The sequence below is a fragment of the Sebastes fasciatus genome, chromosome 4 (assembly GCF_043250625.1).
Source record: "Sebastes fasciatus isolate fSebFas1 chromosome 4, fSebFas1.pri, whole genome shotgun sequence".
Classification (NCBI taxonomy): domain Eukaryota; kingdom Metazoa; phylum Chordata; class Actinopteri; order Perciformes; family Sebastidae; genus Sebastes; species Sebastes fasciatus.
Genome location: NC_133798.1, coordinates 9,322,414 through 9,341,244, shown reverse-complemented (window position 1 = coordinate 9,341,244; position 18,831 = coordinate 9,322,414). Strand labels below are relative to the sequence as shown.

The window sequence follows — 18,831 nt, the reverse complement described above, 5'->3', positions numbered from 1 at the left end:
TCAAAGAGAAAGGAATTCATTTAATCTTCCGGAATCCCAATTAAATTACTTTTTTGAGCTAATTTGTGTTAGTGAACTATAACTCCCATCCAGCTAGTCGCCTAGACAACAGACGGCTCCAACGGCCCGAGGACCCCGCCTGAAGGGATTATACAGATTTACAGCAATATTTAAAACATTTTGACAGATCTAATTACCCAACATTCACATTGAAGTAGAACTGGTACATTGTTATTTGAGCAAAATGTTATCAAAGTATGTTTATAGAATTGATCATGTTATATTCCACACAGGCGCCGGCACGGAGCAGCGCCTGTGTGATCAGTGAGGTAGCATGGCGGCGCAGATGGCGGTAAACTCAGGTATGGACTATATCTGTCTCACTTAGTAGCTTAACTGTGTTTATTTCTAGCAGTTGCTATTCATTTTCACAGATAAGCACGTAAATGTTCGCCTTTTAACGCCAGTTTCGTCCCATGTCATGTTTTGACCACATGGTCACTCACATCCAGACTAGCTAGGCTAGCTTAGCCTAGCCCGCTAGTCAACGTTAGTGAGGTCAGCTAGTGTTGGTTCAGCAACTAACACGTTTACAACTAACGTAGGCGTCAACACGTCTTCACACTAAATGCCATATGACTTATACTCTGGCTAAACTCCTGTCCAATGAGTCAACAGACCAGTTTAGCTACTTAACTGGGAAGCAAAACAGAAACAAACTGACCTGGAACAAGCAAAGACTTATTTGGCATCACATGCTGTCAAGTCTTACTCAGACACACTTCCTGTAACAGATAAGCTAAGGTCCAGACTTAAACTGGCGTCTGGTTTACAACTCACCTGTCAGTGGGCAATGAGTCCGTGTCATTTGTTTACTGGTGACTGTAGTCAGTGTACAGACCTGGTTGATGTTGCTTTAGTGGCAGCTAGGCATCCTAGGGCTTTGTAATACGATAACCAAGAAATGATAAACAAAGTATAATTGAATAATGAGGCTTTGTCTACAACAATTAACATAAAAAGTAAAACACTTATATTGAAAACTATTATGGGCTGTCATTTACTGTCAATCATGTCCATCTCTCATCAGTCTTTAGAAGTCTGTTTGGTGTTTATAGAGCAGCATCTGTACTAGTTATTACTCATTGTGTGTTAGAGGTTCACAATGTCAACATAATGCAAAAGTCACAGCCTAACATCCTGTCATTTACATCAGATATTAGAGATACTATTTATTGCATGAACAATTATTCACTTTCACTTTAAGAACATATATTTTAATTGCAGAATAGAATTTGACTTTTGTCAAATTTGAGTCCAAGTGTGAGTGCAGGATTCAGCAGATCAGTCATGTGTCATATATGAGATACACAAAATGCATAAATCGAGGGATACCACCCAATGCCAAGTGTGGTTATAAGTAACTAGCACAATAGGAGTGGGAGAATCGGTTCTGTGCATGTGTGTTGATGATACAAGACCATTGAAAAGCCATTTACCCACCCAGGTGCCAGTCTGTGGGGGCCGCTGAAGGAGTTGTGGGAGACAGTGGACGGGGCGGTGTTGAGGAGACAGCCAGAGAGCGTCCACCTCCTGGACCTGCAGCTGAAGAAACATAAACCGCACTTTCTCTCACTCTATAAGAACCCGGTGAGATGCTGTGCAAACACGAACACATCATTTAATGACTTGTCATTTCATATTTGAATGATACAATAGTATTCTTCCTGTGTGTCCTGCAACTTCCCAGGTGCAGACAGACTCATTTTTGATATACAGTGTGTCTTGAGACTCTTATGTTAATAACATCTGGTCTTCTCTTAATTTTCAGCCAAAGAGTGCAGAGCAGAGAGAGAAGGTGCGTAAAGCCAGCACAGAAGGCATCGCCATCCAAGGTCAGCAGGGGTCACGGCTTCTTCCAGAGCAGCTTCTCTCAGAGGCCTTCATCCTCAGCGATTTGTTTGATATTGGAGAGTTAGCAGCCTTGGAGCTTCTGTTAGCAGGTAAAGTGGACATAATTATAATGCAAAATTATAAAGGAAGCTATGTAGTAAATTTGGTGAGTGTGTATTATGTGTTTTTTTGTGTTACAGATACAGCACTCACATAGTTTATAATGGCTATTTTAGGTTTTTCCTCCTGATCAAATCCATGATTTGGAGACAAAGCCTTGCATGACTTTCAGTAGTTAAGACATTGATATTTCACACAATTAATGCTAATATATTTATCTGTCTCCAGGTGAACAACAGCAGCCCCATTTTCCAGGTCTGACACGCGGTCTAGTAGCTGTGCTGCTCTACTGGGATGGAAAGCTTTGTGTGGCCAACTCCCTGCGCACACTCATCCAGTCACGCCACGGCAAGACCTTCACTCTGGACCTGAGGTAATAATGCTATCTACAACTATTACATTCAAGCAATGGCTTTTCACGGTCCACGTGGTGAGCATGTTATTGTTAAGTATGTATTGTTTTGTTTTTCTTAGTACCTATGTGTTCTTGTTATTGACCTGTACTCTTGTTTGTTTTCTCACTTAGTGGAGAGCTGGTGGCTTTGACGACACGTTTTACAGATGAACTAATGAGCCAGGGTTTGACCAAACGTGTCCTAACCTTGGTGTCAGAGATAAATGTGGCGCGTGAGTTTGAGCGGCTGCAGAAGGAGCGTGGCCTGGGCAATGAGAAGCACAGGAAAGAGGTGTGATCTTTTGTATTAATTTCAAACAGAGATAATCATCTTTGCAATATATTCATTTCCAATAATACTTGACTAGTGCAAAGCCAGCTGTTATTCTTCTGTTGTCACTGAAGAATAAATATGGAATATAGACAACATTTAACCCCCTCTCTTGTCCCTAGGTCTCTGATCTCATTAAAGAATGTCGACAGGCCCTGGCAGACAGCCTGTTTTCATGGACCTGCCAGTCTCCTTTGTCTAAAGATGACACCCTGGCTCTTATTGGCCACCTGGAGACAGTGACAGCTCAAGCTGATGGCTCATTGGACAGTGTGAACCTGGCTCTGGTCATGGCACTACTCTACTGCTTGGATGTCAGCTTCGTAGAACAGGGAACAGAAGATAGAGACGGTGAGAACGTGTTAAATGCATATAAAGTGTATAATTTCAACTTTGATTGAAGTCGCAGGTTAAATCCACTTAAACATACTACTTGTAGCTATGCATACGATTGCTGTTAGTTTCAGTGTTTCTCTTCTACTGCAAGTGAAGGATTGCCTCTGTGTTCCTCTAGATCTGATCCAGGCACTGCCGTTGCTGACTGAGAGGCAGTATGTGTCTGCAGTGCACAGCCGTCTGATGGACGGCCAGCCGTGGAAGCTTTCAGGTCTGCAGGCTGTGTGTCGACTGGCCTGGGCTCTGTCTCTGAGGGTCCTTTCTCAGCTACCGCAGGGATGTGGTAAGGTCCTTATTATTTCTTGGACATGCATTAAATATGCCTTCTAGCTGTTAAAATAAAACCCTTAGAAGGAATATGAGATAGTAGCCATTTAAATGTTGTACATTTGTATGTGTGTGCTGTGCAGCGCTGGTTGAGTTCACTGAGGCAGACGAGGCTCTGGCTGACCAGGCTCTATTGGGAGATGTCTTCCTGTTTATGAAGGAGGGCATCCTGGGATGTGAGAGTTTTGCCCAGGAAGAGTTTTACATCCGCCGCCTCCATTCACTCATCACAGACTTCCTGGCACTCATGCCAATGAAGGTGAGAGATGGCAGTGAGGTGTCCACTACCAATGTTTATACTTCAGAGGTTGACTTGTATGGATGTCATGTTGTAGTGTCAGCTTGTCTCTGAATAGTTATCAGTTTGTGGTTTTGTTATTTTGCATACTGATTAAATTATACTTTTTGCTGTTTTTCAAGGTGAAACAACTTCGTAACCGCGCTGATGAAGACGCCCGTCTGGTGCACATGTCCCTACAGATGGACAGCGAGCTTCCATCATCGCTACGCAAGGACTTAGACCACCTCATGATCCTCGTGAGTGTTTTTTGCAAACACATACACACATACACATTTCAACATCATCAACATCACCTTTTACATTTTAAGAATTTAACTGATGTTATCGAAAGTAGAGGTACTGAGCAGGAGGAGAATAATATTCTGTTCTTTTCCAGTAAAAGCAAACAGTAGCAAAAGTGTTAAAGGAAAATTGCTGCAGTGGCCTGACACTGTGGGTTTGAGCTTGTAACAGTGTTAGTTACTGCTTTGTCTTTCCAGATAGGAGAGTTTTATAGTAAGGACTCATTTGGGCTGGAGTTGGGTCTGGAGTTCTGGTGTCCCACAGAGTCTCTCCAACACACATCCCTGCAGGGATCCTACCTGGGAATGGCTCTGCAAAGGCCGCCACATAAACAGGTAAGAGCTGCATTTTCTGGAACCTGGTGGCACAAACAATTCAGTTTCTACTCACACCAAGAATAAAGAAGGCGGAGAAAGGTTAAGAACATTTTCAAAATACTACATTTGGATGACTTGGATTTTGACAGTCTTGAGAGAAGCTGGTTTTGCAAACCATTTACTGCATTCTGTTGAAAGTTTTTTTCTTTTCGAATGCTTTGTTGCAGGTGGTTCTGTCCAAGTTTGTGCGTCAGATGGGAGACCTCCTGCCCTCCACCCTCTACATCTCCTATCTACGTATGCTGAAAGGGCTCGCCAATGGTCCTCAGTGTGCCCACTACTCCTTCAGCCTGCTTAAAACCAACGGAGCCACACACAGTAAGAGCAGATAAGAATAATAATGAGAATAAACATATTTTCAAATTGGTATCTTAAATTGAACCGTTGAACATTTGATATGCAGTTTGGCCTCTTGGCAAGGACAAATTCATTGGATTTTGTGTTAATCTGGATTGAATTAATTTAACTTCAAATATACAGTAGGTGATATAAACATCAGACACAAGCCTGTTTCTTTAGTTTAATACATATTTAAATGAATACCAACTAACTTAATGTACATGTGTGCAGGTGACAACATCCAGGGAGTTTCAGGCAGCCCGGTGTCTTGGGAACATTTTTTTCACTCCCTTATGCTCTACCATGAGAACCTGCGGCGAGACTTTCCAAATCCAGACGCATCACAGTACCGCCACCCACCTCTGAGGGGCATCACCCAAAGAGAGCTGGATGGACTCACCTCATTCCTGCAGTTGCTCACCACCATCATTACATGGGTATGGAACGAGATTCACTAGAAGGATGGGCATATTTGGTTATGTTGGATTATAAAACAACATTTATGGTCTAGATTATTGTATGATGAATTTATTTTAAAATTCTTATATACTCAACTTGTGTCATTGAAAACTCGAACACATTCAGGCTGCTGAGATTGTTCTTATCTAACTGTATTGGGGTGTGTTGTGTGGGATGTTTTTTTTCCCTCTAGAGTGAAAATGCTCGACTGGCATTGTGTGAGCATCCCCAGTGGACCCCAGTTGTAGTGATGTTAGGGTTGCTGCAGTGCAGCGTTCCTCCCGTCCTGAAGGCTGAGGTCCTGCACTGCCTGGCAGCCTTTGGGAAGTCTCCAGAGATCGCTGCTTCACTCTGGCAGTCACTGGAGTACACACAGGTTAGCTTTTAATAAATAAATACAACAATTTTAGTTGATGATTTCATAAGAAGGAGTGTCCGCCAAGTATGAACACAATTACTGAAAGTTCACATTTGAATTGATATCTATATGATGTTCAGGATCGAGTCTGTGAAGTGCTATTATTTTGCCAATAATACCAGACTAACAACAAAATTTCAAACTTTAAATTTAGTGTCAGTCATAATATCTGAGTGCTCGTTGTCCCGGGGCCGGAAAGAAATACGATCGAGAAGATGAAAATTAATTTTTTCGGTCGAGAGAATGAAAAATACCCGTTAGAATGAAAGGCGATGAAAATTATTTTACGTTTTGTGTAGCATAAATTTTTTATTAAACCTCCTTGGCATCATAAACACACACGCACACACATTGTCTGTGCCCCCCGATCTGTCCCACACCAGCTAGCAGGGCTGGTTCTAGCCCATATGCAAAATCTTATTTTTTGACCCAATGCTACTTTTTACACATAAAAATATATATTTTAATTTAACTTGGGTGCATTGTTAACATCAAAATCAAAACAAACATGCAAATTATAAATAACAAACCAATACATTTACTGTTATAAATAAAAAACAACAACTATGTTTTGAATAAATTATAAATTTATGAGCAAAAATAAACAAATCACGTTTGATGTCCGATTTATGTCAACGGTCACTTTGAATGATTAACTGATGATAATGTAGAAAAACAAAGATTTAAAATTTGTGATGGTCCACATTTATTTCGGGACGGCTTGGGTTGTATTTGGGGATGGTTTCGGGAGGATGGTGAACAAAAGTTAGTTGAGAGCCCTGACTGAGTGGCTGTCAGACTTTCTCATGTGGTGGGTTTATTCCCTTATCTTTATCTAAAAGACTTTATTATTGTAGTGTTATGACATTGTTTTGAGTTTTGCAGTTTGCTGTGTTCTCAGATATTTTTGTACCAGATTTAAAATGTTCTAACGTCATGTTCTTTTACCACAGATCCTTCAGACAGTGCGAGCCCCAGGACAGAGGCAGGCAGCTGGAATTGAAGTGAGTCTTTCGTGGTTAGTGAATGCGATGCTCACTACTCAACCCAATTTGAAGGATAGTTTTGAATTATTCTCTGTCACTCTCAACTTCAAAATAGGCAAATTTGATGGTCCATTAGTTGGTACAGACAGCAATTAGATCCTGGCTGCCAGGATAATGTTTAATTTGTTTGCTTTAAGATTTGACAGATGCCCAACGGGAATATTTCTAAGACCCAATATGTTGTTGTGATGCAAAATAATGCAGACAGGAAGTGATAAGATTCAGTCGTATTTCAGTAAAAAGCTAGAGGCTAAAAATTAACTTTAATATCTCATCAAAGTGAAAAACTTCCTGTTCAAAAGTTATATAACCTGTAAGGAGATGCACATTTGGGCGACAAACTTTCAGATTTTTTCATTTATTTATTTATTTTTTTGCTCTCAGGTGGAGCTGAATGAGATCGAGTCGAGCTGTGAGGAGTATCCCCTGACACGAGGCTTCTGTCATCTGATCAGCACATTGGTCGAGAGCAGCCTGCCCATTAATTTAGGGGCGGGGCTACGCGTGCCAGGCTTTCAGCCCTACCTGAACTTCTTGCGTGACTCTGTGTTCCTCCCCTTCCCCACCAGAGCATATCGCCATCCAGCTGAGAAGGTAAAGGGCTCTCCCGGTGTCCTATAAGGAGTAGACATGTAACTGCAGCGCGCATGTATGCTCTTTTGAACTACACATACATTTGTTTTCCTTTTTTTCCATTTCTGCCATCTCTCAGTGGGAGGTTGCTGATGCCGTCCTGGAGGTGTTCCACAAGCTGCTGCGGGACTACGAGCCCCAGCCGGCAGACTTTGTCCAGGAGATGGTGGAGCTGCAGGGTGAGCAGGTCGCGGCCTACAAGCCCCCTGGCCACAGCATCATGTTCCACCTGCTCAACGACTCTCCCATGCTGGCGCTCTGCCTCAGCCTGCTGGAGGAAGGTGTTCGCCAGCTGGACACCTATGCACCCTTTCCTGGTGAGAGAACATATGCAGCTGCTGTCAGAAAGGTAGATTGGTTGTGTGTGTGTATGTGTTTGTTCTGACGACATGCTCTGTTACTCTTCCCCTACAGGTAAGAAGCACTTGGAGTCTGCAGTGCTGCGCTGCCTGTGCCTGCTGGACTTGGCTCTGCAGAAGGAGGTGATGTTCATGGACCTCCTCAGGGAGAGCCAGGCCTCCATGCTGGTTTCCCCCTTGGAACAGCTCATCCAGGGGGTCAGTCCTCAAACTCGGAGGGCAGATCACATCGTCAATATTGCCAGGTAAGGGCATCCAGGTTTTTAATACAAACTGTGGTATAGACGCCATGGTTGTTCTGTTCTCGCATAACATGTTCTTGTATCTCTCCATGCTTTACCAGTTAGTAGAGTTGAAATGTTGTAAAACCTCATGAGAAGCCATTGTAGGATATATTTAAATTGTTCAGAATGGGTATAACTTACTGGTGACCTATGTTTGTCCCTTGCAGGTATCTGTACCACAGCAGCTCCAACCCAGAGGCTGCCTTCCAGAGTGCCAAGATCCTGCGTCGTATCGCCAACTACCCCAACATTCAGACTAGGCTGGTGGGAGATTTCACACACGACCAGGTATATACAGTATATAAATCTAATCTCTTTTAACAAATGAAAAGTTGTTTTTTTCCCCCTCAAAGCTTCAGGATATTTCACAAAATGATAAGCATTAAGCAAAAGAACAAGAAAACCACAATATTGTTCAGTAGTTTTATATTTATTATTATCATTATTACTTATTTACGTATTTTAATTAGATAGATTAAATCACTCTCCCTTTTATAAAGACCCTTCAATGTAGATTACAAAAAATTTATTAAGTCAAACAGAAACACTGCAATTTGTTTTTGGTCCTATAAAATGTATTATTACTAGGGCTGTCAATTGATTAAAATATTAAATTGCCTTTAATCGCATGTAGTTAATTGCAAATTAATCGCACATTTTTTATCTGTTCAAAATGTACCTTAAAGGGAGATTTGGCAAGTATTTAATATGGGAGTGGACAAATATACTTGTTTTATGCAAATGTATGTGTATATTTATTATGGAAATCAATTTACATCACAAAACAATGACAAATATTGTCCGTAAACCCTCACAGCTACTGCATTTAGCATAAAAAATATGCTCAAATCATAACATGGCAAACTTGAGCCCAGCAGGCAACGACAGCTGTCAGTGTGCTGACTTGACTATGACTTGCTCCTAACTGCATATTTGTGTGTACCAGTGAATATCAGTATCTTCACCTCTAGCTTTAAAACTGAGCCATCTACAACCTAAAAATCACAAGTTGCATGAAAGAACTTGGTGGCATTAAAACAAATTTGCGTTAACGCGTTATTGCGTTAACTTTGACAGGCCTAGAAAAAATTAAAATGTAGCATTACATTATACCAGTGTACCAATAATGTACGGTATAATATCTACATCAAAATGTAATGCTATCTGAAAGACTTGGGAAGAGGCTTCAGGAAAGGTGTGTTTTTTTACTTGATTCACTGAGGTGTGTCTGTGTAAGTAAGTTCACTGTGGTGATGAGTTTAACTTTTGTCAGGTTTGAAGTTGATAAAATGTTTTGTCTCTGTCCCCCAGTCTGTGAGTGAGAAGCTTATGGCAGGTTTTGTGGAGTGTCTGGACAACGAAGAGGCCGAGGAGGGAACAGAGAACGGAGATGGTGAGAGAGACCACTTTTCATCGGCCTAAAAACTCTTCTGAATTTGGTTTAAATCCTGTTTTAATACTGTGAAAGCTAAACATGTGTATCATAACTGTCACGCTCAAACTCACCTACTTCATTACCCCCAAACTTCCAGACTCAGATCCACAAAAGAAGGTTGCAAGAATCCGACATGAAACCCAGATCCATATGCTGAACCTGCTCATCACCTCCTTGGATCTAAGGACGCCAAATCTGGCCCTGTATCTTTTGGGCTATGAAGTCAAGAAGCCTGTGTCCTCCACCAACCTCCAGGACCCAGGTCAGCTCATTAGATTTGGTGGCTGTTGTGATTTTAGCAATATCTGGTTTGGATGGAAACGGGATCAGATGACGTCGGTGTTATCTTTCAGTTGACGGTGCATTCGTGTGTTACAGGTGTGTTGGGATGTCCGCGGAGCTGCCTGCACGCCATCTTGAGTCTGCTGCAGAGAGGCACTGAGAAGAGATCAGGACCTGTACTCACACAGCAGGCCCCACACCTGGCTGAGCTCTGCTACCAGGTACTCTTCGTCCTCAGTACATTGTTTTCCAGAATGTTGAATGTATATATGGAATTCGTGTGTGAGCTGATTTTTGTTTTTCTTGTTTGCGTGTCTCCGTCATTGTCTCCCTCTCTCAGGTGATCTACCAGCTGTGTGCTTGCCCAGACACATCAGGACCCACCATGCGCTATTTGAGGACCAGCCAGGACTTCCTGTTCTCTCACCTGCAACACCTACCCTTCATCCTGCCTAGTGAGTACAGGATCCTGGCTGATCTCCGTGGTCCTAAAATATATAATAACAAAGTCAAAGATGTGATAGGAAATAGGAAAGCAGGAAATGCAGAACACAAATAGAAATTAGTGGTTGTTTCGTATTCCTGCTGAAAGGAATTAATGGATGTAAAAAGTGTGTCCCAGAGATATAAATGTAAAAAAACAAAGTCAAGAAATAGAAGCAGTGATAAAATGTGAATGTGGGTGTTTTGTTGATGACAAAACAATGAAAGTGTTTTATTTTCATTGCCTCGGTTCTACTTTCTGCTCTCCTCAGGCAATCAGATCGCTGCCCTCTCCCAGATGTCTTGGCTCATGAAAACGGCTGCCATTGAGCTGAGAGTGACCTCACTGAACCGCCAGCGTTCACATACACAACGCCTCGTCAGCCTCCTGTTGGATGATCAGCCACACACTCAACATACAGGTATATCTGTTGTTGAAGTGTTTTTGGAGGACATATTTCAATTTATACACACTTTTGAAACAAATTGATGAATTCTGGCCTTTTATTTTTACTGTTTATTTGGTGAAAAAGATCTTAAAATCTCAGGTCTGACAATACTCTGATGAATATACAAAAGTAATGATCACACGCCCTCAAATGCACACTCAAACTCCCCGTAACTACTCAACAAAGCTCATTATTGCATGAACCTGAGAAACTCATAACCTTTTTTTTTTTTAAGCAGATGGGGAATCAGGAATGGAAGAAGAAACCAGATCAGTCAGCGGGTTCCTGCATTTTGACACGGTCTCTAAAGGTTTGTGCCACCGTAGAACACATTTAAATCAAATATTGTTCGCTAAATACAATCAACATTTAAGACTTGCCAGATTGGTTTTGACTTTTACTCTCATCTTGTCCTTGTTTGGTGCCATCAGTGCGCAGGAAGTTGCTGAGTGTGCTGGACGCCATTGATTTCAGTCAGGATATGCCTGAGCTGCTGCAGCTGGACTTCTTTGAGCGCACTCAGATAGAGCAGGTGATCTCCAACTGTGAGCACGTCAATGAGCAAGGACACACCGTGTGCAACGTTAAGGTGGGTTTCCAGGTTGAACACTTCATCATCTCTGTTGTGTTCTTTCAACTATTTTTTTGTCTGATCTTCCACTGATGTGTAATATTTTGTTTTAATTTCTTACAGTTGCTACATAGAGTACTGGTCGCTGAGGTGAATGCACTGCAGGGAATGGCAGCCATTGGACAGAGGCCCCTGTTAATGGAGGTGAGTGAACTAAAACTAATGGGACTTAATTTTTGTGTAATTTGGTAACATGTTGTGGGGCCAGAGTAACCAGAGAGAAGCCATCATGCAATGGAGTCTAACTTTTGAAATGTGGTTTCCAGCTAAAATTTTGATGTGTTTCCTTAGTTTTAATTATTGTATATGGTTTGATTCTCCTTTTTCTCATGTTACTGTAAGTATTCGTTATTGAGTAACTGTAACCAACAGACCATTTGTTTCTATTGTTTATTTATGTTTTGAGTAAGGGGCAGGCAAAATAAGTATTTTTTTTCCTTCTCCCTGCTCCTTTTTGGTCATGGAATGTGTAAATAGAGTTGTGTTTTGATTGTGCATCACACTTTTCTTGTGCACTACCATGAGCGGAACAATAAAAATGAAATGACTCCCTTTGACCAATGCTGTGATTGAACTGTGATTGACTGTGTTCTTCTAGGAAGTGAACTCCATCCTGCAGCAGGTGGTGGAACGCAATCGCGTCCGTAGGAGTTTGAGTGCAAAGCGCCATGCGCTGCGGTCCTGGAGGAGCCTGGTAGAGACACTGCTGACCGCCTGCCCTGCTGATCTCATACCTGCTGATGACAGGCAGCTCATCATCAGAGACCTGCTGCTAGATCTGCATGATAAGGTCAGTGAGGATGTTTGTCACATGGAGGGGACAATTTGTGCAGCAATAATATCCAAACGGACAATTTTTTGTATTTTGGATGCAGTAATTTCTGAAAAGGTTGTTGCTTGTTACAATTTTAATCACCCCATACTTGTAGTCAAGGGTGTCATAGCTTTTATTCAGTGTTCATCATTACATGTGAATCAATCAAAAAATGCTAATTAGTTCCTGTAAGAGCTGATATTACAATTACCTCAAATATCCCGGTTATAACACTAAATGTAAACACTGCTGTGCGTTGTTCAGGTGTTATCTGAGGATGCAGCAGGAGAACTGATGCCCATTGTTGCTGGGGCAGTCTTCACTCTGACAGCCCACCTCAGCCAATCAGTCCTGTCTGAGCAACAGCAGGGGGCGGGATTAGAAGCATCCTCTGGCTTTGCCTCCATCGCCAACTCCGCCCTGCACCTGATTCTCCGCAAGCTGCTGGACTTCATCCTTTGTACTGGTTAGTGATGCCATAAACCCACATTCCTCACGTGTGATATGTTGCTAGGATAAGTAAATTAATCGATTTTATAATATTTTACCCATAATTTTTGTCTTTTGCACTTTAAGGAGGTGGATACCAGCGTCTGCGTGCTCACTTGTACGGCTCCCTGCTGTACTACCTTCAAATCGCCCAGAAACCTGAAGAACCAGACACTCTGCAGACAGGTACAACACAGGCATTACTACAGACAGTCTGGGAAATATGCAGAGTTGATATTATTTACATCAAGCATGATATGGACTTCTTATTTCACAAATTGATATTTTCTGATATTGGTTGACCGAAGTTGTCTGAATGCTGTAGGGACAATTTTTAAGTCTTTTATCTGGTGATATATCAAAGAGACAATGTACAGATGTTGTCTGTTCATCTTTGTGGGTTTATCTCCCCTAAATACAGTAATTATTGTTTGCGCTCAAATGACACCCTGTTACTGTCTGTCCCTAAGGTTCACACTGAAATGGGCCTTTATGTACCCTGCCCCTGCAGCCTGGAACCACTTGCAGACAGATTTGCAGCTAGATAGGTTGATCCCAATTAGAGCTTTTAAAAATGTAGTCAAGGGATTGGAGGCTAATTCAATTGGAGTTTGTAATTGGTTCCATAGCTAGATCTGTTTCCTTCTGTCTGTCCTCCTGGGCATACCACTCTGTAGGTGATACTGTGTGTTTTGTTTTATGTGTTTTTTTTAACGTTTGTGTGTATGTTATCTGAAATACTCTTTTGCTGCTGTCTTGGCTTGGGCTCCCTTAGAAAAGAGATTTTCTAATGACAATGGGGTTAACCTTGTTAAATAAAGGTTTAATCATAATAGAAATAATAAAATCTCCCCCTCTGTCCCTCCAGCAGGGAAGGCGATGTGGGAGCGTCTCACAGCTCCTGAAGATGGTTTCTCCAAATTGCAGAGAGAGAACCTCGCTATCATTGAGAGCTATGGCAAGGCTCTCATGGAGGTGGTGTGTCGGGACGCCTGTGACGGCCATGAAATCAGCAGGGTAAGAGCCAAACCATACGCTTCATACAGCAATATGACTCATGTACTTACTCTGCCATTTTCAGCCTCATACTGACAAGATGTTAACACGGAGTAGTCGGGTTCCAAAACATAGTAAAATTAAGTTTTTGGAAACGAAGGACTAAAAAAGACTTGTGATATTACAAAGGTCTGTTGAGAGACTAAATATAAATGAGATAAATTCAGTCTTAATAGCTGAGACAAATGTCTATATTTATATGTTTTGACCAGGCTCTTTGTTTTACTCTGTGCTTGCTTTGTCTCCTCTCCCTGTCTGTCAGATGTTGGCTCTGGCGGTGCTGGACCGGATCCTGTCCATAGACCGCCAGAACCAGTGGCTGGTTTACGTCTGCAACAGTGGTTACCTGCGGTCGCTAGTGGAGAGCCTGAGACAGGATGATGTCGCCCTGCAGAGCTTGCTCACACCTCAGCCACCCCTCCTCAAACCACTCTACATCTATGAGAGCAAGATGGTGAGCACATGTGCACTTATACAGACACACTATGTTTTGCGCTGTTTCTTTCCCAATATCTTGCCTCCACAAGCCCCAGAGGACCAGCAGCCTCTGCCTAAAGCCTCTGTCAATACAGGATTATGAAGGTACAAACTCTGCTGTGTGTTCTCAGGCTCTGCTGACTCGTGTGGCTAAGACAGGTCAGGGAGCTGTGGAGCTGCTGCGCTGTGGGCTGGTGGCACAGCTGATAGAGTGTCAGGTGTTTGACATGGTACCTGACAGCGATGCACACAGGTATGGATGTGGAAAGGGAAGAAAAGAAGTGTTGGAGTAACTGCCACATGTTTTTATTATTATAAAATTGTGATATTAAACGATTTGGATAAAATATCCCCAGAATAAGTCAATTGCTTCAATCATATCTGACTTCTACCAAATTAGTGTAAAGAATAATAAGTACTATATATTGAGATTGTAATTCTTTACTAAAGCAACACAATTAAAAGCAAGCAAGTGAGTATAGTTAGTCAGCATTTGCTTTATTCCAGTGCATTTAACCGGCTTCAGCCTCTTTCACTCTTGTTCAGGTGATGTTTGTTCTTAAAGAGATAGTTCGGGTGGGGTTGCCAGGTTGACTATGGATGAGTACCTCATACAACCCCATTTTCAAAACACCTGAACTATCCCTTTAAGGTGTCAATTCATAGCATTACCTAAGTTTATGTCTATTCTCTGGTGGTCTACAGGGTGATGAGGGACCCATCAGGCTTCATCCCCAGCCCTATGGACCGCTACAGGCAGATTCTCTTACCGACCTTGAGGCTCTTCCAGGTGATCCTGACCTCTACCACCATGAATCACCAGCAGGGGGCAGCACAGGTAAGCAGGATTTCACAAAAACAACTCTTATCTTTTGGGGATTTTTGTGTTATTATTTTAGCCTCGAAAATCCTAAAAGTCATTATGTTATTGATGATTCCATTACGTTATAAATGCTGACTCTGTAGACCCTTGTAGGGATTAATGCTCATTTGAATATGAAGTGCATCTTGGTCAACTTGAATTTGTACTGTATCTGAGTGCTGTGAAAACGAGTTCAGTGTGTGCACATAATAGTATAAACATCATGATGGTGTTTGTGAAAATTACATTTTTATAAACATTTCACTTACATTCTTTCTCTTTTTCTGTGTGTGTTTGTTTGTAGGTTCTCCAGTGGCTGATAGTGCATGCCGACACCATTCAGTCCCTGTTGCGCTGCCAGGAGCTCAGTATGGGAGCTTTGCAGGAGCTCTCTTTGCTTACTGGCATCATTAGCAAGACGGCTCTGCCAGGTACAATAATAAACATTCCTCTCTTCTTTTTCCTATTTCCATTGTGCAAACCACATATTCACATATCAGAGACTGCGTGAATGGCGTTGTTCATGTACTGCTTGTTCTCTCAGGTGTCCTTGAGACAGGCGGGGAGGTCAACAGTGCTGCTCTTATGGAGTTCCAGGGTCACATTACCAGATTCCAGGTTAGATGCGTTTATGCTGTCGTCTTCTGTATCCCTGCTAAATGCACATCCATTCCAATGTATGAATTGTACAGTTGGTAATGCGTCTCTTCATTTTTAGCGTCTCTGCCTGTCCCTGCTCGGCCGTCTGGCGGGGAGCGAGCGGGAGAGGTTGCTAAAGCAGGCTGAGGTTGCTACACCCGGAGACTCAGCAGAAAGACGAGAGGAGATGGAGGTGGCCATGCAGCAGGTCGGACAAAAAGCATTTTCTAAATTAAGTAGTAAGAGACATATGGTGAGAGTGGTGGTGCCTGTGTGATTACTTGGTGTTTTGTAATTACTTCAGTAATGTAGTTTATATAAGCTTGTCTCCTAAATAGTGCCTTCCTAGCAAGAAGTTACCGAGTAGACCGGCGATGACATATTCCAACAGTATAATGGACAGTGGGGGGAAAGGGCACTGAAACAATGTGTGTGGAGTCTTGAATGATTATTCATCAGTTCTGCATTGTCAGTGACCTGAGTGGTGCTGTCCTCTGTACCCAGGTGTGTGCTAACATCATGGAGTACTGCCAAACCCTGCTGCTGCAGAGCTCAGCCCAGGCCCAATTCAGCATCTGCCTCTTCAGCCCGTCAGGCAGCGAGCCAGCTGGCAGGGACGGAGGACGCACAGGTCAGTGATATTCTGCCCATACTCAAGTAGAGGAAAAGGAGTTTGACTCAAGCCATACTTTTCTACTTTACAGTATTAGTGCCCTCCCGTTGGTGATATGTCCTTTTCAGTATCTGATAGCTGATAGATCAATGTAGAAACCCAGAATCTCTTGAGGCCCTTTTAGCTTTTACCACAAATTAGCTTTTTTATTCCCTGCAGCTCTTTATCCACTTCTACAAGTATGACACTGAACCGCAGCTCTTATTTTTTAAGATCTCTCGTCCATTCCGCCATCAGTGGCTTACTCCCGGGCCCCCACCCTGGGTCTGGTCCTGTACCTGCTGAAGAACAGCGCTGCAGATTTCTTCCGCTTCCACCAGAGTCACAGACAAAGCTTGGGCAAGCTGCAGAGCCTGGATCAGCTGCCTCCTGAGGAGCTGAAGGAGGTAATGATGGACCAATACACTGATTCACTCTGTCTCACAATCCCCCACACTGCTCTACATATTGAGCATTTTTTTTAATAAATGGTTAATAGTAGAAGTTAAGGTAAACAAATGAATAAAATGTGTTCTTTATTTTCTGCACCTTGTTGGCTCCAACATGCATTGTTCTCAGTTCTAACCACAGACATCTTCTCTGTAGTTGTGCCAAGGCCTGGTGTCCGGCCCAGGAGGGGTGGAAAAAATCTCATCAGTTCAGAGGAGCTTGCTGGCCAAGAGACGACTGGTCCAGCTCATCAACAACAGAGCCAAGCTGCTGGGCCTGTGCTCCTGTATCCTTTGGCCCTTTGCAGGCACAGTTGTAGTCACAGGACTACAGTTTTTTTTTTACCCCTTTTCAACTCACCAGAATTAATAATCAATCAATTGCTGTGAAATGCCTTGACCTGCCTCCTCCTCAGATGTTATCGAGACGTGTTTGTTTGTGTTGTGGCGCCACCTGGAGTACTACCTGTTGCATTGTACTCCCACCGACCCCAAGGACTCCCTGATGCCTGGAGCCAGTTTGTATAGATCTCGCCTCACAGACGGTGAGAAGAAATACATGCACCTTTTTTAAAGCAGACCTGACATAACGGTTTGCCAGCTAAAGCCGCGTTTCCAACAAGACATTCCTGGTAATATCAGTCCCGGGACTACTTTTCAAGGAACTAAAGCTAGCTTGCACAATCTCTCTCTCTCTCTCTCTCTCTCTCTCTCTCTCTCTCTCTCTCTTTTTCTCTGTCTTTTTTTAAATGAGTCGGGAAGCCGACAGCAAAGCCTGACTTTACTTTTAATGTTATCAAACAAAGACAAATGCTCTCCCCTCGTCCTAAAATCATCCTAAATTGATACTAGAGGTACTTCCTTACTTTATGAATGAAGCGATACAGTTGAAGCAGCGGCACTGTGTGTGTTTCACCATGAGTGACAGTCATCCCTGCAAAAGTTCCTGTATTTTCAGAAGGTACTACTGCCTGACCAGGTCCTTTTTTGGAAGTAAAACGTCCCCGGAACTTAGACCCTAAGTTTAGATCCTGGTCCCTGCAGTCGAAAGGCAATGAGTTCCTCAAAAGGTTCCCAGTTCCGGGGGAAAGTTCCTGCGGTTGAAAATGGGCTGTAGTTCGGAAAACTCACCTGCAAAGCTATTGTTTCTAGACCTCGGGTGTGGAATCAAGGGAATTTAGCTTAATTGCAATCAATTAATATAAATATTTCTGTTCTTCAGACTCGTTCGGCGGGTTGCAGGCAAGTGGAGGTCGTGGCCTCGGATTATCCCGCGTCAGCCAGCAAGACCTAGACCTGGTAAGAAATAGCACACGAGGGCATGAGCATAATGCCGTTTACACTTTGAATGCTGCTCTGACAAACATCATGTTGCGTGTGTCTGTTTACATGTCTGTGTTACCACCTCCATTATTCCTGATCCCTCTGTCTTGTCTTCTGTTTGCGTGACTGCAGCTGAAGAGCGACATGGCCGCAGGTTTCGGAGAGGCGCTGCAGAGGAAGCTCCTAGAGGTGGAGGGCTTGTACAGCCAGGTCCGCTCCCGCTACACCTTCATCCAGGCCCTGGTTCGCAGGATCCGCGGCCTGCTCCGACAGCCCAAAAGCTGAGACACACACACACACACGAATACAAAGACTGTCCAAGACCCAAATTCAGTTTGATATGGACTCCAAACCATCTGCCAAGCAACGCCAGAAAAACTACCAAGGATTCCGACTGTCTGTCAAGTTTCTTTTTCTGGTAACATCACTCCTTTTTACTGACCTGTTGCAGCTCCTCTCTTGAATATTGTGGGATGTTAACACCATCACAGCACGTGGTGTATTCTGTGTGACAAAACCTAATTATGTTTGACTAGCGCTGTGCAAGGAGCGTTTCTCAAAGAGTAAAGTAACTTGCAGAACAACATTTTTACTTGTTAAGATAATTTGATATTCTTTTGTTTGGTCTGATTTATCTCTTATTCTTTCTTTTGTGAAAATAAACATTTTCTAAATCTGTTAAATACTTTTGTGTGTGTGTGTGTGTGTGTGTGTGAACTAAAAAAAACAAACCACCTAAACCACACTAGTAATTTCTTATATTGGTGGAAAACTGGAGTCACTATCTGCCGACATGCACTCAGGTGACTATACAGTGTGTATGAATAGAAA

At 42.7% G+C, this 18,831-nt stretch overlaps 1 protein-coding gene across 3 annotated transcripts; it reads left to right on the top strand.

Moving 5' to 3' along the window:
* Positions 1-227: 227 nt before the first annotated feature.
* On the top strand, positions 228-18,683 carry nup205 (nucleoporin 205). 3 transcript variants are annotated; one of them, XM_074631840.1, is made up of 42 exons: positions 228-362; positions 1,508-1,650; positions 1,832-2,003; positions 2,242-2,386; positions 2,540-2,699; positions 2,861-3,089; positions 3,253-3,417; positions 3,545-3,720; positions 3,882-3,998; positions 4,242-4,379; positions 4,589-4,739; positions 4,992-5,197; positions 5,413-5,595; positions 6,591-6,641; positions 7,068-7,277; positions 7,396-7,633; positions 7,731-7,920; positions 8,127-8,247; positions 9,271-9,352; positions 9,492-9,656; positions 9,773-9,897; positions 10,017-10,131; positions 10,432-10,581; positions 10,847-10,918; positions 11,040-11,197; positions 11,303-11,383; positions 11,838-12,029; positions 12,318-12,519; positions 12,630-12,728; positions 13,414-13,559; positions 13,861-14,052; positions 14,207-14,328; positions 14,781-14,913; positions 15,242-15,368; positions 15,482-15,555; positions 15,656-15,784; positions 16,081-16,207; positions 16,463-16,635; positions 16,835-16,964; positions 17,094-17,222; positions 17,900-17,976; positions 18,133-18,683. In XM_074631840.1, the coding sequence occupies exons 1-42, from the start codon at positions 335-337 to the stop codon at positions 18,283-18,285; spliced, it is 5,976 nt and encodes a 1,991-aa protein (XP_074487941.1). In that variant the 5' UTR covers positions 228-334; the 3' UTR covers positions 18,286-18,683. The 3 variants fall into 3 exon arrangements, with proteins under 3 accessions (XP_074487941.1, XP_074487942.1, XP_074487940.1); XM_074631841.1 differs by having other exon boundaries at positions 13,411-13,559; positions 16,487-16,635; XM_074631839.1 differs by having other exon boundaries at positions 13,411-13,559.
* The last annotated feature ends 148 nt before the right edge of the window (positions 18,684-18,831 follow it).

Bases quoted from the DNA above. Each gene is read 5' to 3' on its own strand.
- nup205 (XM_074631839.1), top strand. From the start codon at position 335: ATGGCGGCGCAGATGGCGGTAAACTCAG. The intron at 11,198-11,302 runs GTGGGTTTCCAG...AATTTCTTACAG, and splicing joins ACACCGTGTGCAACGTTAAG to TTGCTACATAGAGTACTGGT. The intron at 11,384-11,837 runs GTGAGTGAACTA...GTGTTCTTCTAG, and splicing joins AGAGGCCCCTGTTAATGGAG to GAAGTGAACTCCATCCTGCA.